The sequence below is a fragment of the Cynocephalus volans genome, chromosome 10 (assembly GCF_027409185.1).
Source record: "Cynocephalus volans isolate mCynVol1 chromosome 10, mCynVol1.pri, whole genome shotgun sequence".
Taxonomy (NCBI): Eukaryota; Metazoa; Chordata; class Mammalia; order Dermoptera; family Cynocephalidae; genus Cynocephalus; species Cynocephalus volans.
Window position 1 is genome coordinate 74,865,344 of NC_084469.1, and position 26,506 is coordinate 74,891,849.

At 40.2% G+C, this 26,506-nt stretch overlaps 1 protein-coding gene across 3 annotated transcripts in view; it reads right to left on the reverse strand.

Moving 5' to 3' along the window:
• The window catches only part of NUP93 (nucleoporin 93), a 102,841-nt gene that overhangs the window by 10,026 nt on the left and 66,309 nt on the right, over positions 1-26,506 (reverse strand). For 2 of the 3 annotated variants that reach the window (XM_063109387.1, XM_063109388.1), the window contains exons 5-13: positions 23,128-23,256; positions 12,503-12,577; positions 10,085-10,174; positions 8,401-8,540; positions 4,633-4,765; positions 3,039-3,196; positions 1,684-1,849; positions 1,303-1,396; positions 298-489 (exon numbers count right to left, since the gene is read on the reverse strand). In XM_063109387.1, coding sequence (XP_062965457.1) covers positions 298-489; positions 1,303-1,396; positions 1,684-1,849; positions 3,039-3,196; positions 4,633-4,765; positions 8,401-8,540; positions 10,085-10,174; positions 12,503-12,577; positions 23,128-23,256 — 1,177 coding nt within the window. The remainder of the gene's footprint in view (positions 1-297; positions 490-1,302; positions 1,397-1,683; positions 1,850-3,038; positions 3,197-4,632; positions 4,766-8,400; positions 8,541-10,084; positions 10,175-12,502; positions 12,578-23,127; positions 23,257-26,506) is intronic. The other variant, XM_063109389.1, reaches the window with a different exon arrangement.

Genomic DNA, 26,506 nt, shown 5'->3' on the forward strand with positions numbered 1-26,506 from the left:
ACTCATGACTCCAGGGACTGCTTCTCCTACACCATTCTCCAAGCAATCAGACTGATGGCCACAAAGCTAGCACTTTGTACAGCACTTTATATATTTAACACCCCAGGGAATACTAATGGGGGGGAAAAAAACAAGAACCCTAACACTAATCAACCAAAAAGCTCAACTGTCTACAATGCTCTAAAATGATTGGTACTGTTTGCCCAAATCTTTATTGGTTGCAGTTCTGTCGCCAATGTCACCCAGTGGGGGATGTATTGTGATTACATCACTGCCAACTTAGTCACAAATACTCACGGAGCTGAGCACTCTGTCCTGAGGATTTTAAAAGCAGCTTCAGCTCAAATAGCACCAGTGCCACGTGGACGGCATGGCAGCGCAGACGCTCCATGCGGAAGAGAAAGGCAATTGCAGCTTCAAACTGCGCCGTCAGGAACAGTACTTGGAAGTAGAGGAAGGGCTGCTGGTTCATGGTAAAGTGGGACTCACCTAGAGAAGAGGAGATAAAGCCAACTCAGAAGGAAGCTGCCTACTGGCAGCCCCAACCCCTAGTCAGCCTACAGCATTTGCAGGGCAGGAAGCAAGCATCAGCATGAGCCTGAACTAATCTAGGGGGCCCTGGACACAGTGAACTGCTATCTAAAAGGTGACCTGGTTCCCCCACCTTCTCTAGACCTCACAACATGACTGGCAAGTAGAAGTCGTGCTGTAAAGCCCAAACTGCTTGAATTAGCTGGGAGAGAGAGTTAAGAGCCTTAAAACAGACTACAAAGGGACCATTTATCTCCTTTACCCTGATAAGAGTCACTCAAAAAGGAGAGAAATGAAGTTTTCAAAGAAACTTCATTCTCACTCATATTCATAGTCACAGAAATCTGAATTCAACAACTGCTGACCACTAGCTGGAATCTTCTTTTCCTCCATGAATCATTAAACAATGAGGGGGAAAAAGGAAGAGAGACATTTCTTTCCCTTTGTGCTCAGATATAGTCACTGGTAAGATCTACTAGGAAGCAACAGCTAAGTCCTCTTTATGAGTCTCTCTGAGCAAATGTCTGCAGAGCAGTTCAAAGAATTAGAGAACAGTTTACTGTATATGATCATATAAGTCAAACACATTTCTTAAGGCCACATGGCCTCTACTTGAATCTGAAATGGTTGCTTTGTTGTATTTTGCCTTGAAGATCCACAGGGGTTTTGAAGGAGAGAGAGATTCAGAGATGAAGGATTTTCCTAAAGGAAAACTAAGTAGTTGCCTTAAGTAGACAAGAGAAGAGAAGGTGGTTGTGTTCAGGACCTTACCATAGTCTTCCAACAACTGTTTCTGGAACTGTGAGAGAGTGAGCCTGTCTTGTGGAGAGCTGGTGCCGTCGTCATCAAAACACACTTGGTTTAACTAAATCCCCAAGAGAAACACATGCATTGGTACACACTACATCCCGAGCTACATGCTCAGAGTTGTAGCTGCTCAGCAGCCATACTCAACACTGTGAGCTGGAAGCTGTGCTGAAGGCTGTGGTCACTGGCTGGGAATTACACAATAAAAAATGGGGGCAGGAGACCGGAAATCCACTGCCCTCATTACCTTATCGGCATCATACACTAAGCAGGTAAAATCTGTGTGGAAAATGTGAGCAGAGGGAGAGAGTAAAGCCCTGTCCGGACAAGGGAAGCAGTGCCTGCCTTCAGCCACAGGTAGTCCTCGGTTTTGTCCGCCACTTCACTCTGGTTGTCAGTGACATCACATCTGCCAATAATACAGTACACGGCCCGCTTGTACGGGTCTGTGTTGTTCCTGAGGGCCCTGCGGTAATGCAGCCGGAGCTTGTTTTCTGTAGCTGGGGACAATCTAAAGACATAAGGGAACAGACCGACACACAGGCAGTAAAGATCAAGGGCATCTGAAAGCACCCCGGGTCCCAACCACATAACAGAGTTATGAAGCCTTCATTCAACCAGGGTAACACTGTCTCTTCCCCTATCCCCCTAGTACCATTGCTTTAACCTGACTTACAACTACCAACACCTGCATCTACTTGCCTGCCGGCTTTCTCTAGTTGCTGAGGCCTTCAGGGACAGGTCAGAAATGCTGGGGAATTAGTATTCCACTCTACCCCCCAGCAGCCTGCAAGCAGTGATGGACAGCAGTGAGTCCTTCCCTTAACAGTCTTAGCTCCATCTCTGACCTCCAGACTCCCTTATTCATGTGGGATTCCCTCTCCAATAAACTACTTGCACTCAAATCCTTGCCTCAGGGTCTCCTTCTGGGGGAAGCCCAAGACATTAATCCTACTTTTAAACTCTAATATTAGCAAGACAGGGGTTTGCACCTTAAGACGATCTCTTGACATGGCATTATTAACACTGCCAAGAAAAGTATGCCTAGTTTTTCACAGGTGCAACTGAAATAACCACCATTATTTCTTTTACATATATGCATGTACATATACATAAATGTACACTGAATGTAAATTTAAGTCCAATTACATTAGTAAAATCCAAAGAAAAACTAATTCTTAACAGTTCCATAATGCAATAGAACTTTAAAAACTTAGTGAATTAATTCAATAATTTTATTATAAGATTACTAATTTCTAATTCTTGCCTTTGAGCTATGAAGTACAAGACAATATATTAAGCACATGACAACATACTTCCATATTGGACAGACCATAAAAGTACTGAGTGTTAACAAGTAAACTGTAATACAAAAAAGACTCATTTCATAAAGCACCCTTGATGTGCCTTGGATTTACAGAATAAGTCAAATCATGCTTCCAAATAGTTCCTCCCTTACAGGAACAGAAAAATCCTCAAACACAGATGCATGCTTGTGTAGACATCAATGTCAGAACGGGTTTCTCTTTTAACGTTTTCAATCACCATTCCCAAGAAAGTTCTACCCGCTTTCTAAACCTCTTTTTTCCCAAGAACAAACTTATTTCAAGCATGCACAGGGAAAAGAGAACAATGCCAGTGGAGGCCACCCCTTTGGTTCCACGTGCCTCCTTTTGGACATGCTATCTCATTCACCGTACCTTCTGTCCTTGCTGTTCATGTACTCCTGGAACCAGGTTTTAAACTCTCCCAGCTGGTGCTGGGCTAGGTTAACCACCTGTGAGGCAGCAAGCAAGTCTCCACAGCGCATGCAGTAATAAATTAATGCCCACACAGGATGGCCTTCCACCTCTCCATCCTAAAAGAGGAAAGATAGATGCTCAAAATCAACAAACAAAGGCAGATTATTTTCTGATGTGCTGACAACCAACTAAGCCTTTTCCTTGTACGACCCCTTGAAGTAAGAACCATTAAATCTTCATCCTTTTTGTTTTACAAACGAGGAAACCGAGGCACGGAGAGGGTAATTGATCCTAAGCTGGTAAGTGGCAGTGTGGCTCCAGAGCTTTTCCTCTAAGGTGCTATGTACCCCACCTGATCCAAACCCAGCCCTGTGGTTTCTCATGGAATCCCAGTGGCCTGCAGTAACTGGGTGACATGTTCTGTGATAATTTTATCGACACGCACTCCTACAACCTCCACAAAGCAAGAGCTAAAGAGGTCACTGACCGATAAAAGAGAATTACTGTACTTGAATTTATAAGATGTTAACTACTAATGATTAGCCAATCATTCACTCGCCATTCATTCAAACACTTACTGAGTACCCTGGTGTCAGACACTGCTGGGCACTGCTAGGCAGCCCTGTTTCCACTCTCTCAGTACTACAGCCTATCTATCCTACATCTGATTTTGTCACATGTCTGCACAGTAGGCCTGTGCTTACCCATCTGTCTCGCTTTTCCCCAACTCCTCCACAAGTGGACCTAAGACTTCCTCTTTCTTGGCCCCTCCACCCTTCCCCCTGCAAGGCTCTCTCTAAAACCTGGATCCAATTGTGTCACTTGTCCACTTAACTCCTTTGAGCCACGTAAGTCCAAAGTGCCTAGCCCAGGACTCAAGGCTTTCATCAGTGGCTCCAAACTTGCCAAACTCCGCCACACACCCAACACTCCAGATACTCTTTCCTGCTTCCATGCATTTGTTCATGCTGTTCCCTCCTCCTGGAATACCTTTTCCAAGACCTCAGGGTGATAAACCCCTATTCTTTAAGAGCAAGTGTGAACCACGCCTTCTTTATGAAGCCAGACTCCTCTGTATCCCACCACCCTTAGTACAAAGCTCGTTTGGTACTTTGCACACTGTATGATAATCAACTGTATAATTCCCCCAATTGGACTGTGAGCTGAGAAAAGGAACATTCTAGAAACTATATCCAACTCAATTTTTCCAACTGTTTTAGTAAAAAATCTCAGAAGTCATCCCTGACTCTGCCTCTCACACCCACTTCCAAGTTCTTCAGAGTCCTATGGGCTCAACTTTCAAAACACGTCCAAAACCCAATGACATCTTACCTGTGCACCCTCCTCCACCCTGGGCTGAGCAACCACCATCACTCACCTGGACTTCTGCATGACTAGCTTCCTAAGAGTTCTCCCAGCTTCTATCCTCACCCCCTGTGGTGTCTTCCCCATATAGCAGTCTCCACACATGACCATGTTTTAACTGAAAATGTCTATCTGAGAGCAACCGCTCTGGTGGAGTAACTGATCTTGTAAAGAAAGTTGCCAGTACCTGAAGTCCAGGCAAGGGAGCTGGAAGTTTAATATTCAGGAAACTTCGAACCAACTGGTAAGTTCCAGGCACCCCGCCCAGCTGGGCCTGATGCAAATTTCCAAAGACAGTCACAAGGGTATAATTCTTATAACTGGAAGAATTTAAAAGGAAAAAAACGGGAAGGTTGAAAACAAACACATATTACATACGTCTGTGTTCATATCCAAGACATTAGACTGAACTCCACAGGGCAGGGCCCGGACTTCAAATGTAACACAGAAGAGGAAACAGTACATGCATAATGAGACAAACTACATTATTAATGCAGTGGGCAGCAAATCATTGTAAAGATTTATCATCACTACGGATATACAAAAACTTAAAATAGTTCAATGAACATCCATATACCCTTTACCTAGATTCACCAATTGTTAATACCTGTGTACATTTTCTCTATATATACACACACATACACATATACACACGTTTTTCTCCCTGAACCATTTGAAAATGTTATAGAAATCAGGGGCTACCTTATCTGTACATACTTCACCAGGAGGTTCCTGAGAAACAGGACATTCTCCTACCTAACTTAACACTATTATGACACCAAGAAATTTAACATTTAAAAACTATTATTAAGGGCCGGTCTGTGGCTCACTTGGGAGAGTGTGGTGCTGATATCACCAAGGCCACAGGTTCGAATCCCTATATAGGGATGGCCGTTTAGCACACTTGGGAGAGCGTGGTGCTGACAACACCAAGTCAAGGGTTAAGATCCCTTTACGGGTCATCTTTTAAAAAACAAACAAACTATTATTAATATACTATTATCTAAAATATAACCCATATACAAGTTTCTTAATAATGTTTTTTTTTTTTTTTAAATCCAGGATCCAATCAAGGAAATAAATGACATTTAGTTGTTATTCTATTTTCATTTCCCTTAATCTAGAATAATTCTGCCAACTTTTTTGTCTTTCATAACACTGACCTTTTTCAAAGAATTCAGGCCAGCTGTCCAGATTGTTTCCACATGAACTGATTCAGGTTCAACTTTTTTCTCAATAACCCAACACAGCTGATGTTGGTACTTCCCATTGAGTCTAATAATAGTTTATTTCATTACTGGTAACACTAAATTTGATTCACTTAGTTAAAAGGTATTGCCCACCAAATTTCCCCGTTAAAATTTAATATTACTCCCTTTGTAACTAATAAGTAATCTGTGGGTAATACTTGGCTGTCATGTGAATATTATTATGTTTCACCCACTGGTGTTAGTTTCCACTGATGGTCCTTGCTGAACCAATTATTACATCAGTGGTTGCAAAATGATAATTTTCTCTCATTCCCTCCTCATTTATTGGTTAAGCACTTCCATACCAAGATTAAATGGTCCAAGTTACAGATATCCAAATATGTGGTTAAGATAACAAATAACTTTCTAAATAATATGTTCTTATCCAAAATAAAACATTTTTATAAAAAGGGTGTTCCTTATGTACAAACATGTTCAACACCAGGTTAAGTATAATAACAGAGAGTGAGAAAGTGAGAAACAACCTAAAAGTCAATTATATAAAACAGACTTAATAGAATTTTATGCAGTTAGGAAAAATGATATTGACACAATTAAAAATCAAACTGTATAAAACCACATATTGTACACATTTGGATCATAATTGTGTAAAAAATAAAAAACAAAATACAGTACTCATACATCAAAAAAAGGGGGAAAAAAGAAATATAACAAGGTAATAGGAGCCTCTGGACATAAGGTAAAGGGCCTCCTTCCCTCTTTTTCAGGCTTTCCTTTTGATATCTTCCAAAATTTCTATAATTAGCACATATCATTTTTATAACGAAAAATAAAATTTAATTTAACAAATGTAATCACTTTCCCATCACTGAAAATATTTAAAAGCAGAGACTGAATAAGAGATTAAAGAGTCCTGTAGCAGCCAGGACAGATGCCCACTTACGGTCTCTTCTAACTTGAATTAAGACAACCCATGTGTTGGCAAGGGCCTAAGTTGAAGAAGAAGCCTAAACTCCTTTAGGGCTAAGATATATGTATCCAGCCTCAAATCTTAGAATGTAGCAGAGAAGAGATAGACCAACCATGTATTTTCTCAACATTTTCAGCCTTATACTTGAAAAATGATTTGGGACTGGGTCTACCTTACATCTGGTGCATTACATTGCTTACAATATTATATGTATACTGTAAGTGGATTTGCATCAGCAAAAATACTTTAAAATTGAGTGTAATTATTCTAAAATAACCCCTTTATCAAAAGGTGACAATGAATCCTTAAAAAAGATGCCATTAGAGAGTGATGCCACTAGAGTTAAAAAGAAAATAAAGTTACAATAACTGTGGATAAAATACTCCTAAATAGCTCCAAGTGCTGTTAAAGGAATTAATGGAACAAAATAATTTTTAAAACTAAATGAAAAAAATAAATGGGATGGTATACCAGAGATATAAAACCAAGGAATACAGCCTGGTGCCATTGGTGAAGTCAGCACCAATGTTAAGGATTAGGTTGACTGAGGAAAAAGCAGTCATATACTTATACCCATTAAAAAAATTCCTGAAGGTTTTTATACAGTATAAGAAATTTTGACTTATATTTTGCTGACTTACAACAAATAAATACTATTACATGCATTAGATTCTTCATGGCTAAAGATCAATACACTGAAAACTTAATTATAAAAATTTAGCGAAAGCCTGATGAATTATTTTATAGTCCCTTCACATCTATGCTAGAGGAAAAAAAACCATTTGGAGTTCCAAATTTTTCTTAACGAGGGAACGGAGGCTAATGAGTGTTGTATGTCTGATGGTGTTCATTTCATGCAACTATGGTATAATTAACACAGTATTTGGTATAAAAACCTATTCTCTGCTGTACCAAGTTTGAATTACCTCAGTTACAAGGAAATTTTATGACTTCCTAATGAAGTATTATTTTGTCGACAAAGTGTGACCACACTACAAGGCCACTGGCAGCTACAGAGGCTCGGTGGCAAAGGGCTGCAATTGAGCAAGTGTATTCAACTTGGCTTTCTCTTCTAGGGCCAGCAGGGAGAGGCCCAGCACCCTATCTCTGAAATAAAGAGAGTCTGTTGCACACTCATGACAACCCTCGCTGGCCAATTCAGAGCTAGGAGTGTCCACAGGGAGAGATGAATGGCACGGGATCTACTAACAGAGGGGACAATAGTTAGGGCACAGCTACAAACTCCTCAGTGACCAACTCCAATTAGTGAGGAGGTGGCAAAGAAACCCAGGCAGAAATCACAGGTATCAGTAGCTGGGAAGGACCCTGACATACAGGGATTAACCAAGTAGAGCCAGAAGGAAAATAAGGTTAAAGGGGCCTTCCTAAGGTCTGAAGGTGGTAATACTTGTTTTGCCAGGAGTAAAAATTAAAATGGTGAAAACAAAAAAGCCTAAGGAGTAATGGCTGAAGTACATTAGGAAACAGGACTCTGACCTATTGTTATAGCCTAATAATCATGATGTCTCTGTATTAAGGGACAGAGAGAAGAGAGAAAAAGAGAAGTCTTAACCGTATTCTCACTTACCATGATCTTACATATGTGATTTTATACCACTGCAGAAACAGTTCTGGTAGAGAACTGTTTCTGAAAACAGGATTAGACCTCACAGCCTTGTTCAATCTTGTTTAAACACACTTAGCCTGAGGACTACTCAACGCCTGAGAAACTGGGGATCTGAAAGCCAGCCCTACTGCGCCACTGCTGCCTTACCTCTGCTCAAGGTATCCCAAGGCCAGCCTGACAAACTCCATGCGCACTTCCACGCTGCTGCGGCTCTTCAGGGCATCACTTGCAGGCGCCAACAGCACATCTGTCATTTGTTTTACCATGGCCCACATGTCAGAAATGCTCTGTGCATAAACAAGACTGCACGTGACAATGCTGCAGGGCTGGAGAAATTACTTGGCTCTTCGTGGCACTTCGACCTCAAAGGCAGGATGAGAAGTGGTTAATGTTTTCTGTCTGAAACACCCCGGCTTAAGCTCAGTGCAGAAGATGCACCTCTTCCCTACCAGCTGCCAGAATTCTATCCATCGACGAGCACCCCTCATCCCTACTCAGAGTTGGTTTTCAGATCAATTACTATTCTGGATCTGACATAAACACCTACATAATTAAAACCACATAAAAGTAACAAGAACTCTGAATCTCAGTGGGCTATCCCTTAAGAGAGACTGAATACATTTATAATTGTTCAAAGCTCTAGGAGTTTAAACTCAAGTAGCTGCATTTCAGTCCTTACAAGGTTATTTGAGTTTAAGGCTTAAAATAAGAGTTTAACCTAAATAATACAGGTTTTTGTCCGCCCAGAGACTCTCCAGGGGCCCCTGCTATCAACCTGTTTTGTTATCACAGCCTCCTATTTTCCTGCCCACTCACTCTCTTCAAAAGACACCTCCTCAGGAAGGAGCAGGCGTTCTTTCCTTTGTGTTACCACCACACAGCTGGGATTCCCTCTCCCCAGAACCCTCCTGGCTGTAAATCTCTTCTTTAAAATGTGTTCCCTGAACCCTTGGCAGACTCTAAAGTTAAGAATCCTTGGAAGATAGCACCAATTGGAGAAAAGCAGGCTTATATTTTTTCCAAAGCAAAACAAAAGCTTGTTCTTGTGGTCTCTCAAAAATTAAAGCTGTAGAATAGCCAGCCAAATGGAACTCTTTCCAGGTGATGAAATGACTGGTGAATTCTTACTTCTTTAGATCTGCTTGTATTGCCTGATATCTTACTATTTAAAAAAATTTTAAAAGTTAAATGCATTTTTGAAAAGACAACAAAACAAAAACACACTGTGTATGCGTGCTTGCTTCCATAACATCCTTCCCTCCTTTTTTCCTTCCTCCTATTACCACCTACCAACCCACCCACTCATCCATCTACCTCCTTTGTTTATTTTTATTTTTATTTTCTAGGGGAGAAAATTGGCCAGGGAAAGAACTGAGGAAAAGATGTGGGGGTGGGGGTATCAGAGAACAGACCCCGTGGCAAATCAAGAGTGCTCATAAAGACCCCACCTGAGTCCACTTCAAGGGGCTCACAGGCGTGAAAACTGCATCACCTTTACAATTCAGCTCTCATTAAAGATCCCATTAGTCTGTCTAAGGAGAGAAGCTGGTGAGAGGGGAGTCGGAGCCTGACAGGACTTCAAAGCAAATACAGTTTGAGGAGAACTGTTGTGGGCTCATCATGGCAGGGCTTTTGAAGATGCATTTTTAAAAAAATCATCAAAAAAAAAAACCAACCCAAGAATATTTAAAATAAAACTCTGAAGAACACTTAACATTTTATTTCATGGAATGGAGTGTCTGTTCAGTACATTTCAGCCAAGTCAGCAAGCTGCTAATCCCCTCTGAACACCGGAATTCACAGTTCTATTTGGGTTAGCTCTGGACACTACCTTATCATCCAGCTCTGCGACGGAAGCACAGAGGTCCACAAGGTTAGGCTGCAGGTGCCCATTTACAATCTTCTCGTTATAGATATAAATCTGAAATGATGAAAAGCAAAGCAAATGGCACAATTTCTATTTTTTACTTCTTGAAGCAGTTCTGAAGCCAGCAAATGGTCAGCAGAAGCTTCAGCCAACGTTTCCTTCCTCAGAGTGGCAGAGCTATCCACATTGGTCAGCTCCCCAGTTCTGTGTTTGAGCTATGGGCAAACACCAAAGCTAACTGTTACCCCAGACTTCCAAATATCTGAAGAATGGGAGCAGAGTGGTCCCAGGAGTGGAGTGCCACAAGCAGTTCCGTGCTTCTGTCCCAGGGAGGAAAGACCAAGGAGGAAGATGGGACAATGGAAGGACTCTAGCTGTTGCTTCCTAAGAACCAAGGAAAAGTTTGGTAAGATTCTGGCAAAAGGAGTGAATGCCCCCAGGTCCAGGGCTCATGGACTGAGGTAGGAAAAGTCAGGTTGCAGCCCTCCCTGTTAGAAGAGCAGTTGTTGAACATCTGAAGTATCCATTTCTCTGCTCTTTACTAAAATTTTTTCAATAAAAATGAATTATGTGATATTTAAGGTATGGGAAAGCCAGTATTACTTTGGATTTAACTTTAAAAGAACAAAAATAATGACAGTAAAAACTAGTAAGTTCTACTCTCGTAAAAGATTTCACTTTGTATTTGAAGGACTCTTGCTCTACCAAGGAATGAAAAAGGTAGTGATGTTAGACAAATCATGACCCTGCTGAACCTTAGTTTCCTCTACTTTAAATGGGGGGGCAATGGTATCATTTAGCTTCCAGGGCTGCTATAAAGATTAAATAAAACAGTTTACAACGATGTGGTAGTTCTTATTCACTCAATAAGCACTTGTTAGGGGCTTTCCCTTTGCAGGGTCCTGTGTTCAACACGGGATATAAAGGTTCACTTTCCACTGGAGGGGATATCCAGGTAAACCAATACATGACATTACAGTGTCCTAAGTGCTATAAAGTGTTAGTTTTATGAAGTTTTACTCTTTGCATATGCAGAAGATACATAGTTTCTCTCCTCAGAAGCCTGTAATTTCATTAGGCCTCAAATAATGAAATGTGTGGTGGAGACATGGCAATGGAGGAAGTCAGCCATATAATGAAGGTGAAATTTAAAGAATGCAAGTACGCAGGAGAACGAAAAAGAAATCTAAAAATTGGAGAAGGAAATAAATGAAGGCCAATGCTAAAACACAGGAGAGCTGTGGGAAGCTGGTGAAGCTGGCTTCAGCTGCCTGGAGTTTGAAGTGGCAATGGTACACTGAAGGAGAGAGACTTTCAGAAAAGCATTTAGAAAATTTCTCTCTACAAGAAGTAAAAGAGGGGTTTCTGATAATACTTTCAGCCTACGAGGTAATTCAGTTAATGCACAACTCCAATAGCTAATTAACTGACAGCTGAAGACAGAGACCTCTGCTAATGAGCACAAGATCTAACAGTTTCTCACTGCCCCCTGTTCACCTCCATAGCTGCCACCCATATTCGCCTCCAGCCACTCCACTCCAGGTTGGAGGGAAGGAAGGAAGCAGGTAATATTGAGGGCCACAAGTGGCACCAATGTGCTCCCCCTCAAAGAATCATGGGAGTTGGTAAAGGCTGACACGTTCTTTGTCCACTGCTGGTACAGGATGATCTTAAGGGGATGGGAGCCCATCACCCTCAATTCAAGAAACAGGAATTCTTACCACTCTTGATACTTTGTGGGAGAAAGTGGCAAACTACAATAAAACACACAGTTGATTGGCACTGCTTTAATCAAAAAGTCAATTCCGGGTATGTACTGTTTTCACGGCAGTTCCAGTCCAACTGAATTTTTTGTGCTTACCACAAAGCAATTTTACATGGTCATGATCTATAACCAGAAGTGTGATCCCCAAAACATCATGAGTTTCTCTAAAACAAAAATGCTGTTAAGTAGCACTGAGTTACACTATGCTTACCAAGGCAGAAGAGCATCTAGAAAATTTCTCTCAAGGCACGAAAAAAGCATTTCTGATAATATTATCAGCCTGCCAGATAATTCAGTTAATACACAACTCATTTGCTAAGCAGTGCAGTTACTCAAGGCTTTACTGTACATGGGGCTATTGCCAAAAATGCAAAATGAAATGCAGTGGTCAGTGTAGAGGGCAGATTTCAATTTCTCCAAAACAAATCTGAGTCATTCTATTACCCTATTTGATAGAATTCTCCTGTGGCCTATATGATAAAATATTAACCAGTCCTCTAAAGGAAAAAGCCAACTTGCTTTCAAGGTTTGACTTGCACATGAAGTTTTTTTCTTTTACTCCCTGGAAGCTCACAGAGGATTTTCCTGGATTAAATCTTCCTTGAGAAAACACTAACCTGCCGGGCATAGGCCATCTCGATGCTATCCAGAGAGCTTCGACCAGGAGGTCCCACATCACTGATGTAACTTGGCTGTAGATAAATACACAATCAGAATTGGTTAAGAAAAGTACTCAGTCATGTGAAAAAATAAAAATCACATAAACATATTCTTGTCTTTAACAGAGCTGTGAGGAGCCTGTTTCCTATTTAAGACTTCCTCAAAATGATGACTTTAGGAGTTTCAATAAAACGCAACTGTCTTACCATGAACACACGAGAAGACAGCAGGCATGGGACTGGATTAACTAAAAAGTCATGGGAGGCTGGATAAGCCCGATCAGATATCTCAATGACTGTTTCTAGAAATGCACATCTTTCCAACATTCAGTTTCAATCTGAAGACCCCCTCTCCACCTCATCTTCTCTCCTGTGAGGACATCATTTTTATCAATGGCCTCCTATTTCCATCAATCATATCAGGCAGTTGAAAGAAGAGAGTTTATAGAGTGACAACATGAGATTCAGACTTTTCCAATCTTTTGTCTACACTAAGACAATGGCTGCTGATGAATTTTCTGTTATCTGAAGATATGAAGCCTAAGTTGGGCAGTCATTCATTCATCAGTAAACATTTGTAAGTGCCTGCCACGTGCACAGCTGTGTGTACATCCATCCCCACAGAGATGAAAGCAAGCCAGCCTACAGAGCCTGTCCACGTAGAGCTTACCATCTGATGAGAAGAGTTAGATATAAATACAGGTTGAGTAGCACTTATCTGAAATACTTTGGACCAGAGTGTTTCAAATTTCAGATTTTGGAATATTTACAGATACTTTAGCCAGCTGAGCATACCTAATCCAAAAATCTGAAATCCAAAATGCTCCAATGAACATTTCCTTTGAGCATCATGTTGGCACTCAAAAAGTTGAAGCTTTTGGGGCATTTCAGATTTCAGATTTTCAGATAAGGAATTCTCAACCTGTATATGAAAAATGTTTATTAGTCTTTTTTAACGGAAGATTAAAGTTCACCTTTAGCTAATCTTATTCTTTGCTATAAACAAATATGGATCAAAATTAGACATTAGGTATATTGTTAAATCTCCAATACATTAGTTTATACTCACAGCAGAGATCAAATTCTTTAAGCTTAGCTCATTTAAAAAAACAAACAAAAAAACCCCATGATGCTCTATTCTCTAAAATCTAAAGCAAAGCAGTTCCTTCTTGGGAAACCAACAGAAGTTAGCAGCCAAACTTCCGAGCACTACAAAAGCTGGTAAAAGGAATACTAGAGTGAGCACCGGGAGTAGGGTAGAATAGAGACAAGGGGGCAGGTGACAAAGGTGGATTTTACACCCTTGGTTCTGGAGAACGAAGACTGAAACATCAAGGACACCTGGGTTCTAGAAGGGCCACCTCAGTCTCTGGCTTTGGGGTCTGGAGCAAAGCACATTCTCTTGTAGCCTCAGGATCCCATCAGTCAAATGAAGGCACTGTCCTACATGATTTCTAGAGGCCCCCTCAGCTCTGATCTCCAGTGATCATTGGTATTAAAGAGGTTACAGGGCTTACTGACCTTGATAGATACTAGTGGCTAGCCAATCGAATGACCATTCCCAACTCCTACTTCTCACATCTACTCCCTGCCACTTTTCAGGCTGGCATATAGAGTTAAATATACTCTGTACTGGTCTGGTAAAAGTTTAACAACTAGCTCTTGGGGAAGAGGACCTGATAGATAGCATTTGCTGGTTTCTGTGGTATAAATACTCCATGACAGATATCAAGCTACCCACAGTGGTATGACCTAGATTGCAAATTCTTTGAAAACTTAACAACAGGTCCTCATAAGCTGGACCTTTACATACCACTGAATAGACCCTTTCTCAGCTTCTACTACAGCTAGGAATGGCCATGAGTCCTGGTTCCAGCCAGTGAGATGAAAGCACACATCTGCGAGTACATTTGGTAACAGCTTCTGCTTTTCCTGACAAAGAGGAAAAGAGCCTGTCACAGCATTGCAGCTTTCTCCCTTCTTTTTTGCCTTGAATGCAAATGTAACATCTAGAGCTACAGCAGTTATCTTGTGAAGCTAAAGCATGTGGATGTGCTACAGATAGTGGGTGTACAAGACAGAAAGGGATTGGTCTCTGGTGACAATGAAGAACAACTGAATTAAGGTCAACACTCTCCACACCTGCAGACTCCTTGTTTGGTGAGAAAAATAAACCCCTATTCAAGCCATTGAAGCTCAAGTTTTCTGTTAATCACAGTTGAATGCATTCCTACCTAAAACATAAAACTAATAAAAACCAACAGGATACAATAACAATAGCAAAACTTATTGGGCCTGTGTGCCAACCACTGTCTCAATTTCCATGTATTAATACCATAACCCTATGATGTAGGTCCTTTTATGATATCTGTTTTACAGATGAAGACACAAAGGCACACAGAAAGGGGAAGCAATTTGCCCAAACTCACTCCAAAAGGAAGCAGTGGAGCTGTGGTTTGAATCCACAATCTGGCACCACACTCTGTACTCTTCGCTACCACCCAATTCTGCCGGCCAGGGCAGCCTGAGGCAGCTTCCCAAGGACAGCCACCACAGAACAAAAGAGAGCAGTGGTTAGATATAATGGCTCCACTACCTACTAGCTAAGTGATCTTGAGAATACTGATTCTTATAAGCCTCAGCTTCTTTTGCTGTAAAAGGGGATAGTAGTAATAGGTTTGAGATAAAGATTAAATGGGGAGAAAAATAATACCCCACAGGACTGTTGTGAGGAATAAGCAGAAAATTCAGCACAGTGCCCAACACATGGCCTGTAAATACTAGCCATTGTTTATAAACAACCATAATGAACACAGAAACAAATCCTATGCTGAACAACAATGGATATACAGACACTACAAAAACATGACCTGAAATATTTTACTTTGTTAATTTTTCTACAATGAACACACATTCCTTGTTTGAACAGAAGCCCCCACCAGTGCATTTTCTACTTCTGGACTAATTCTGAGTGTTTCTGGCAACACTGTGTTGAGGACTGTTCTGTAAGACAGCTACCTTTCTGGAAGAGAACTATCTGAAAGCTGAAGATCTGTCTTTTTAATGAACACAGCACTAAGCCCATTAATTCCAGTAACCTAGTTGGGGGAATAAATAGGGAAATGAAAAGAACAGCACTAAAGCATTTCTGCCAGGACACAGTTGTTTCAGATAAATATACATGAATAGCCTTGAGAAATATTTTCCAGTACTAAAAACCTAATTTTTTAAATTATCCATTTAAAAAGTAGTTGGTTCTCAGCCTTCAAATTTCCAAATTAATTTTACCCTAATGCTCTTGTTTTCAAAGGTGCCTCTCCTTCAGTCGCCCTTGGCCAAGCCACTATTTTACCATAAAGTCAATTATCAGTCAACAAGATCTGTTCATGCACATTCCTGAGCAGAGGAAACCACAAATGTTCAGCTGGAATTCCACAACCAGGGGCTGCCTGAGGGCTGGGAAAGTGGGTGCCAGTATGATGTGTGATAATAACATTCCAAATGCCTCTGGTCTCTGGGTTTCTCTGCACGGGGGCTTGACCAAGCCATAGTGGCAACGACAAGATGACAAAAGCAGGGAATCAAAGACCAGAAAGACAGGAAAGACAGGAGGGTAGGGCCAGAGAGGAAAACGAGGTTCACCAGAAGTCTGGAGACATGTGGAGAAATAGCAGCCTCTGGGAGTATAGGGTGAAAATGGGCTTCTCAGGGTAGACACTCCTCCCAAAACAGCCATTCTGGGAGAGGCAGGTTGTGGTTGGAGAACAGAACAAGGGAAATGCAAACTTTTATTAAACACCTACTATTTACTGTACAAAGCATATTCAGGGATGCATAAAACTCTTTTCTCATGGAGGGCACATTCTAGTTATGGAAAAAGGAATGCAACTAACACTCCTAGCAAAACAAATATAGAGTAAAAAGACAATATGATGATGCTACAAAAGAAAGAGAGTTTAATTTCCACATGGAATGTTTTGGCTTTAGGTAAGCAAAATGGAACCAAAGTGATTAATTTACAATAGTTGGGTATAAAACCTATACATAAAAGCCCAGTACTACCAGAAAAAAACACCAGCTGGGGACCAGAAGACCCAGGTTCCAAATGCAACTCAACTAATGACTGTGTGACCACAGATAAAATGAGAAGAATGCTTCTCATACAATGGAACACTATGATAGCCACTAAAAAACGACAGAGACCTACATGTACTAACTCTAGAAAAAGCTCCAAAATATGTAAAACAACAACAAAACCTAATGCTAAATTGTAGAACCTACTGTATAAAATGATGCCAATTATGGCTGATAATACACTTAAATTGATAAGATGTACATACACGTATAACTGGGCATGTAAGTACCTGAGAGGGAATTAGAAGGATGTGTACCATTGGCAGAGGTTATGTTTGGGTTGGGAGTGGAGAAGAGTGGCAGAGTTTCCCCCAGTGGGTCTATGTACCTCTACCATCAGAAAAGTGCACAAGATCCGGTGTTCATGCATGACACATCATGAGGATAAAGTGGAGGGCCTGTGGAATTGGGGTTTTTTAAAAAATCCTATTTTTGAAAGAGCAGCAGAGCACTTTCTATACTTGAAATCCTACTCAAACCCCAACATGTGAACCAGGTCAATCCCCAAGGAAACTGCCAGGGAGCCACAAAAGACAGCTTGGGATCATCTAGTCTGGGGTTTTCAAATTCAAATTGTCAGTCAATGTTTTACTGTATTTCACTGAATCCAATACACTATCTACTGTAAGACATAGTGTTATTTATGTACTACTAGGAAAGAAATAAATGCTATCAAATTACACACACCATTAAATTTAAGACATATTCCAATTTCAGAGATGTTAAATGTAAAAAAGAGGCATGACTGGAAATTGATGAAAAATGATATTAAGTCAGTTATTAAAATTAAAGAGTATGTTCAACATCTGTTGACATATCACAGTGTAGAATATTACCATCATTACTAAGCCACAGTTTAGCTTCTCTAGCAAGCCTGTTGCTTGCTAAGTCATTTTCCAGACAATACATTAAGGAATTGCCCAATGACTATGTCCAATACCAAAACAGACACTAGATTACACTAAGGTTAGATAAATTTACATTTAAATAATGTTTTAAAAGTTGACTAAAATCAGGGATTCCCCAGATTGCTCAATCCCCCTATCCCCGTGCCATCATGCAAGCTGCACAGCACTGGGGAAGTTCTTCCTCACTGACCAAATGCAAGAACTGGGGCACGAGGATTCATAGCCATGAGTCTCTTTCTTGCTTCAAAGCACGTCATTTTTATTCAGACCACAAACAAAAGTTAACAGTCTTTCAATTCCTACCTTCCTTTAAAAATTATACCTCTTTCTTCAATGATATCCTAAGGAACTTAATTTCCCAAATTGACTTATGTTATTGGAGCATCATTATCCTTTATTAAAACTTGCCAGGAATAGACATTACCACTGTCTCCTTGAAAAGAATTGGGGAAACTCCTGTTATTGGAAGGCTTGGGAGGCAGGACGGGAGATGTTTCAGGAACCACCATATCCTAGTTCTTTTTTTTTTTTTTTTTTTTGTCCTTTTTTGTGACCGGCACTCAGCCAGTGAGCGAACCGGCCATCCCTATATAGGATCCGAACCCGCGGCGGGAGCGCTACCCAGTGCCGCACTCTCCCGAGTGAGCCACGGGGTCGGCCCATAGCCTAGTTCATTTTTGCTTTTAAAAAAAAAAAAAAGCCTGGAGCTTCTCTTTATATTAAATTATGCAAACTTGGACATTTCCTTCAAATAAAAAGGTCAACTCAAAATGATCTCAAGCCTCCTTTATTAATGACTGTTTGGATTCCAACAACCTTATTCCTGACAATAAAAAGAGCTCAGAAAAGAATGTTTTACATATCAAGTCATATTTCTTTAACTATTTCTTCTATTTATGCCCAAAGATTTTTGCATTCGTTAAGGCAAACACTTAAAAAGGGAAGGATCCATATTAAAACGATTAAAGTAAACCTAATAATATGTAGCTTACCAAATACTAACCACCACGCAAATAATGCTAGGATGTGCTGAGTGTGTACTCTATGCCAGGCACTGGTCTAGATGCTTTACATATGTTCTACATTCCTTATGACAGTTCTTCAAGAGAGATATTTTATAATGAGGAAAACCAGGCTCAGGAACCCAGGACCTACTGAATTCCAAAGCCTGTCTTCTGCCCTTCACACTGTGTGGTCTCCTAGAAAGAGGGTGGACAAAGTGCCTGCCGAAGTGGATATTATATCACTTTTCCATCATTTTGAAGGAAATTATATGGAAAAAGTCTGTAAAAACACATGGTTTCACATACCCACCAGAATGGTTAACACCAAATATGACAAGAATATGGAACTGATGAAATTCTCACATACTGCTGGTAGGAGGGTACACTGATACAATCATTTTGGAAAACAGTTTAGCAGTATCTACTAAAGCTGAACTCATGCATACCCTCTAACCCAGCGATTATCCTCATAGGTGTATCCAACAGAGATGCAAACGTGTGATCACCAAGAGACACATATAAGAATGTTCACAATAACACTACTTACAAAAGCCAAGAACTGGAAACTACCCAAATGTCCATCAACACCAGAACAGATTAACAAACTGTAGTTATACTGTTCGACCATGAGAATAAATGGCCTACAACTATATGCAACAATATACAGAATGTTACACAAAAGAAGCAAGAAACAAGACTACATATTATATGATTCCATGTACATAAAGTTCAAAAACAGGCAAACTTAATCTATGATGCAAGAAGTGAGGATAGTGGTTCCCTTGTTGTTGGTGGGGGGTAGTGACCAGAAAGGGGCACAAAGGGGATTTCTGGGGTGCTGAGAATGTTCTGTTTCTTCACCTTGGTGTTCCATTTGTGATAACTGAGTTGTATATATGATTTGTGCACTTTCCTGCATACATGTTATACTTCAGGAAAAAGGTTCAAAACTAAAAACAAACAAAATCTACAAGGTTCAAGAAAATACCAATTCCCTGGATAATCTGAAGAGAGACCTCTGCATCACTTGTCAACTTTTACAGCAAAGCTATCCATTCTGCTAGGTATCACAATAAAGAACAGCAAAACCATCAATAACTTTCTTACAAGGGGACCTGAGGTCAAAAAAGAAAGTCTACTAAATAGACTAGTCTATTTTTGAGAAGAGCAATCAAGAAAGAACATCTCATTAACAATTTATAATTACTTCCAAATCCCAATACAAAACACAACCTATTAACACCATTTTTAAAAAACGAAGTTTATAAAACCATGAGCTGTTCTAGTTATTTGCCCAGATTTGAAAAGAATTAAGAAAGAAACATTAGCCTGGCTTACACATTAGCTCTTCTTTTCCAAAGACTTTCATTTGAGTCTGAAGTCTTTGAGTCTAAGAAATATGGGAGAGGGTCCTTAATGAGCAATTTCCCAAGACAAATGACTTTAGCATCTATTTATTTGGGGGTTAATTTAATAGAAAAACTGGTTTTTAAATCAGGAGCAAATTTGTAGATGCGGAATGTGCGAAGTTACCCTGCAGGCACCACAAACTGCCAACCTACCCATCCTTGACCTAGACTTCAACAGAGCAATGGTCTAGAAGACAACAGTCCTTATCTCACCAGAGTCTCTCTGAGCCTCAGTTTTCCTCACAAAGTTCGAAAAGAATGGTAGCTATGCATGAAACAACTTCTGAGAAAAAAACACTTAGGAAGCGTTGGTAATATTACCTAAAAATGTCTAATAATATAATTTTTACACATTATAATTTTTAACCTCCACTTTCAAAGTATCTGAAATTACATTTTTTTTTTTTTTTTTTTTTAAAGATGACCAGTAAGGGGATCTTAACCCTCAACTTGGTGTTGTCAGCACCACGCTTTCCCAAGTGAGCTAACCGGCCATCCCTATATAGGGATCCGAACCTGTGGCCTTGGTGTTATCAGCACCACACTCTCCCAATTTCAGGGCCAGCCCTGAAATTACTTTTTAAAAGACAGTAGTAAGAAATGGCCATTTTTGGATCAGGGGCTTTACACTATCACTAATCCTTTCCAATAACCCTATTTCACCAGTGAAGACCCTGAAGGTCCGTAGGATTAAATAACTTGGACAAGGCCTCAGAACTAGTCACTGCTAAAGCTAGAATTTGAAGCCCAGAACTGTCTTCTCCTCAACACCAGGGTAGGAAATGTGTGGCAAGCTATGGCTCCCCCAGCACAAGGGGAGGCATCACTGATCAAGCAAGATACTCCTTCCTGCTGATCCCAGATGCAGCCTCAAAATCCTTCTCAGAAAACATCTCCAGGATACATCATGGGGAAAAAGAAAGATGGAGAACAGAGCTTACAGTAAGCTAACTTTTGTGTAAGAAGGAGGGGGGATAAGAATATATAATCTCAAATAGTTGTATTTGTATAAAGAAACTCTGGAAATATACACAAGAAAGTGCTAATAGTGATTACCTACAGGGCAAAGGGAGAAGGGAATGGGGCATTTGGGGACAGAGTGCTTTAATTTTTGAATCGCATAACTACATTGCCTTTTTAAGTTAATTTTTTAAAAAGGAGATAATTAGCACTACTACCAATCAATTAATGATGGCAATTAAGATAAATGCTATTTGGCTACTCATTCTAAAATCACACTGTTTCAACATATCCCTAATACTTCAGTTAGCACACAATTAGCTAGAGTCAAATGATTCACTCAATAAACATTTCTTGAGCATCTACTCCATTTCAGGGACTCTTCTAGGCATTGTAGATATAGGAATAAACAAGACAAATATAAGTCCTTACCTTCATGGTGCTTACACTCTACTGTAAGAAAGAGACAATATATAATACAAAGACAAAACATATACTATGGCATATGGGAAGATGTGCTGAGAAAAAAATATAGCAAGAAAAGGGGATATAGGAAGTGTTGAATGAGAAGGGGCTGGTTTGGATTTCAAGTATCAAGGCTACTGAAGGGCTCACTGAAACGGTATTGGGTAAATACAGTATTTGAAGGAATGAGGAACACAGCCACGTGGTTATTTGGGGGAAGAGCACTCTAGGTAGAAGCAACAGAGGACCTTAGGCAGGAGCAAGCCACTGGACTTGCTCAAGAAACCTGTGAAGAGACTGCCTGGATGGAGCAGCAAGAACAAAGGGAGAGTAGTATACATGAGCTTGGAGAGGCAACAAGACCAGGTCATGTAGAGACTTACAAGTCATGGTGAAGACTTTGGCTTTCATTCCAAGTGAGATGGATGTCACCAAAGGGTTCTGAGCAGAGGAATGACACAATCTAACTTGTCTTTTATTAGTATTGTTCTGGCTGCTGTGTTGAGAAGAGACCGTGGGAGAGTACAAGGGCAAAAGCAGGGAGACCAGCCTTTAAGATGCCCCAAATAATCCCCATCTTCCCATATTCAAGCCCTCGTATAATCCTCTCCCCTTAAGTGTAGGCTGGATTTAGTGACTCACTTCTAACCAACAAAGGTGAATAGGCTATTACTTTTAAGATTAAGTTATAGAAAGACTGTGGTTTCTGTCTTGAGGGCTCTTTAGCTCTCCTTCAGATCCCTTCCTCTTGTTCTAGGGGAAGTAAGCTATCATGCTGGTGAGCAGCACAATGGAGAGGCCCATTTGACAAGGAACTGATGTCTCCAGCCGAGAGCCAGAGAGGACCTAAGGCCTGACAACAGCCACATGAATGACTTGGGAGTGGTTCCTCCCCATATCAAGCCAAATAACCAGCTAAGCTAAATGCTTATTTACAACAACTAAGGTTTAGAGTTAATATGTTACCCAGCAACAGATAACAAAACAACCAGCTAGTTCAATAATCCAAGCAAGAGACAATGGTGATTTGAACCAGTGTTAAAAGTGGAGGTAGTGAGAAGTGGTTGGATTCTGGGTATATTTTAAGGGTAGGGTTAACTGGATTTATCAATGTGTGAAAGAGGCTGGGTGTGAGATGGGCAAGAAGGAGAGTACAAAAATGAATCTGAGGTTTTTGATCTGAATAAGTGAAAAACTAGAATTGCCATTTATAAAGATTGGGAATTCTGTGAGAAGAGAAGGCGGGTTGAGGGGGGGAGTTGCTATCATGACTCAATTATGGACATATTTAGCCTGAGATGGCTATAAGAAACCTAAGTAGAGCCAAGAAGGCAACTAGATAAATGAGTCTGGTGTTCAGGGCTGCTGATGTAAATTTGAGTCTTTGGCATATGGATGGTATTTAAAGCCACAGAAGTCAACAAGATAGTGATTGAGAAAGAAAAAAGAGGTCAAGGACTGAGCCCTAAGACAAACATCTAAAGGTCAGGGAGTCTGAGGAAAATTTAGCAAAGGAGACTGAGCAGAAGCAGCCAGACATGTTGGAGGAAAACCAGGCACATGTGGCATACTGTAAGCCAAGTGAAAAAAATGTTTCAGGGGGAGATAGTGATCAGCCATGCTAAGAATACTAGACCAGCAGACAAGCATTCCTCGACTTTACATTTTTATTAATAGTGGTTTATGTTTTGGAATCAACCTACTTCGCTTTCTTGAGTAAAATCAAGGGCATCTTCTCCTGATGCCAGCAGTGTGTGCAAAATTCGCTGTTTCACCTGCTCCCATTCGACCAGCATTGACTCTCGATGGTACTCCTCAGCCATGCCAAAGGTCTGTCAGAGAGGAGTAGAGAGCAATGACCCAAATGAAAAACAAACAGCACGGTTTCCTTTAAAGCTCAACAGAAATGCAAAGCTCCCCAGACCTACCACTTCTCCACAAGCAGCGCAAAAGCAATCTACTTTAAAAATTATCCTTAAAAAATTTATTGACAATTGTTTGTGACATATCCCATTTCATCGATTCCAGGCATTTTTTAAAAAGCTCTTTACTGTAGGTAAATACACAACAAAAAATTTACCATCTTAACCATTTTTAAGTGTACAGTTCAGTGGTATTAAGTACATTCACAGTGTTATGCAGCCATCTTCACCATCCATCTCTAGAACTCATCTTGCAAAACTGAAACTCTATACCTATTAAACAATAACTCCCCATTTTCCTCTCTCCTCAGTCCTTGGCAACCACCATTCTACTTTCTGTCTCTCTGAATCTAACTACTCTAGGCACCTCACCTAAGTGGAATCATACAGTGTCTGTCTTTTTGTGACCAGCTTATTCCACTTAGTATAATGTCCTCAAGGTTCATCCATGTTGTAGCACGTGTCAGAATTTCCTCCCTTCTTAAGGCTGAATAACATATTGTATGTATATACAATATTTTCTTTATCCATCCATTCATTCATTGATAGACAGCTAGGTTGTTTCCACTTCTTGGCTATTGTGAATAATGCTGCTATAAATATGGACGTACAGTTACTCCTTCAAGTCCCTGTTTTCGATTCATATTAGTATATACTCAGTAGTAGAACTGCCAGGATCACATCATTCTATTTTTAATTTTTTGAGGCACCTCTATGCTGTTTTCACAGAGGCTACTCCATTTTACATTCTTACCAAAGGTGCACAAGGGTTTCAATTTCTCTACGTCCTCACCAATATTTATCATTTTCTGTTTTTTTTGATAGTAGCCATCCTAATGGGTACGAGGTGGTATCTCATTGCAGTTTTGCTTTGCATTTCCCTAATGATTAGTGATGTTGAACATCTTCCCATGTGCTTATTAAGACAAACATCTCTTTAAAACCTCTGAAATTAGGCTGTATATTACAAATGATAGCATGTCATTGCAGTATTTTTTCTTTGCAGTACATAAAATAATGATAGATTATAAAATTAATGCTATCTTAGGATTTAATAAGCACCTAAAATAAGAAAAGACAAAGACAAAAGATTCTCCCAGTGATTTTTATTTATTTTTTTAAGAAACACTAATATTTTCATAGTAGGAAGCAAACCAGTAAAAGAAAAACAGACTTCTAGAATTACACTTCCTACCAGTCTACTCAAAAACACTGAAAAGTCTGCCAAACCTCACTACTGTCTACTGATGACACTGCAGGTAGTTGGCAAAACAAAGGCACTCAGAAGGAAAAGAAAAAAGGGAAGAAAGGAAAAAAGGAAGGAGAGAGGAAAGGAAAGGGAAGAGGGAAAAAGGAAAAAGATAAACTCTGAGGAAGAAATTAAAACAATGTATAGAGATACACTGAATTATGACCATTATCAGCCTCTTATTCTTTAATTGGCAGAAAAGGTTTCCCATCAGCTTAAGCCCACTTTTCATAAGGCCATTTCATTCACAGTCAGATTGGCAGCATCAAGGGAATGAGTATTAGTAATGCCTGCTTTATTTTTGGCAACAACACGTAATTTATACTGGTAATATCCATATACATGAGCTTTGAGGAACTGTTAGAAAAATCACACATATTTATGGATGGACCTTGAGAGAATTATATTAAGTGAAACAAGTCAGGCACAGAAAGAGAAATACCACATGTTCTCACTTATTGGTGGGAGCTAAAAATTAATATATAAATTCACACACACACACACACACGCACACACAAACCGGGGGGGGGGGGGGGGAGAAGATATAACAACCACAATTATTTGAAGTTGATATGACAAGCAAACAGAAAGGACATTGTTGGGGGGGAGGGGGGGAGGGAGAAGGGAGGGAGGTTTTGGTGATGGGGAGCAATAATCAGCCACAATGTATATCGACAAAATAAAATTAAAAAAAAAAAAAAAAAAGAGGAAATGCAAAAAAAAGAAAAAAAGAAAAATCACACATATTTTTCCTACAAATGGGATGTTTGAGTTTGGACCAATATTTATTAAAATGTGAAAAAGGGACACCAGACACACACACAAATGATTAGGAAGAAGGCTGGCACATCTTGGACCCTTTTCTAACGTGTATTCTGAAGACACAGGAGAAATGACAATCACAAACTTTGAAAATAGTCTTCCATCTGGTTTTCTTCTTTTCACTGAGTCGGACAGAATGGACCATTCTAGTCAGTTAGCCTGAGTTGAAAAATACCCAGAGAAACATCCTTGCCTCTTGTTCAGTGAACTTCAACACAAAAGCTATGTATTTTGAATAGAGACAAGTATGATGAAACAGAAGGGTGGAGGGGAGGGAATAAGATAATTTCCTTAGAAATTATTCAGAAAGTGTGTACAAGTAAGCCATAATTTCTTCTAAAACTCTTCCTACTTAGCAGTCAAATCAACCACCTCCTCAGCCATGAGCTTCTCCCAGCAAGGAAAAATGGAAGGCCATGTGGCGGAAGAACCAGGGAGGACAGAAAAAAGGAGGTGAGTGAAGGCTGATATACTACACAGCTTTCTGAGCTTGCAACAGGAAGAGAGGCACTAACTAAACTGTAGCACCAATCCAGGACACCTCAAAGTGTCACATGAGTTTTTCTTAAGGACAAGACCTCTGGCTAATACAGAATGAAGAATAATAGAGGCAATCAATTGAAGAAAACAGACAATACACCACCCACAGAAACTGTTGATGAGGACAGTGGGGACAGACTTCCAGCATCAGGTAAGGGTCAGAATGACAATAGCGGGAATTAACCATCCCCTGTTAATTAGGCTGCCCACCTGTGTGCCAAGAACTCCCGCTTAGTACTTTGGAAGTACTTTAAAAACTGGCAGCTTTCTGGTCTCAAATCTGCAGATATATCAGAGAAGTATGCCAGGCTACTCATTTAGAAAGAGCCCCACAACCTGAATGAACAGCGCTGTGGTTCTGTTCATCATTAGTGTGATAAGCTTCAAATAAAAATAAATGGCCCTACATTAAAATTCTCCTCCCTTGACCACACCACCCCCCAGCTTATATTAATTACATTAGAGATAATGGAGCATCCAATTTGTGGGCTAATCAGGGATGATAAGCCACCCATCTGCCCCATTCCAGCCTATTTATACCCACGGCTG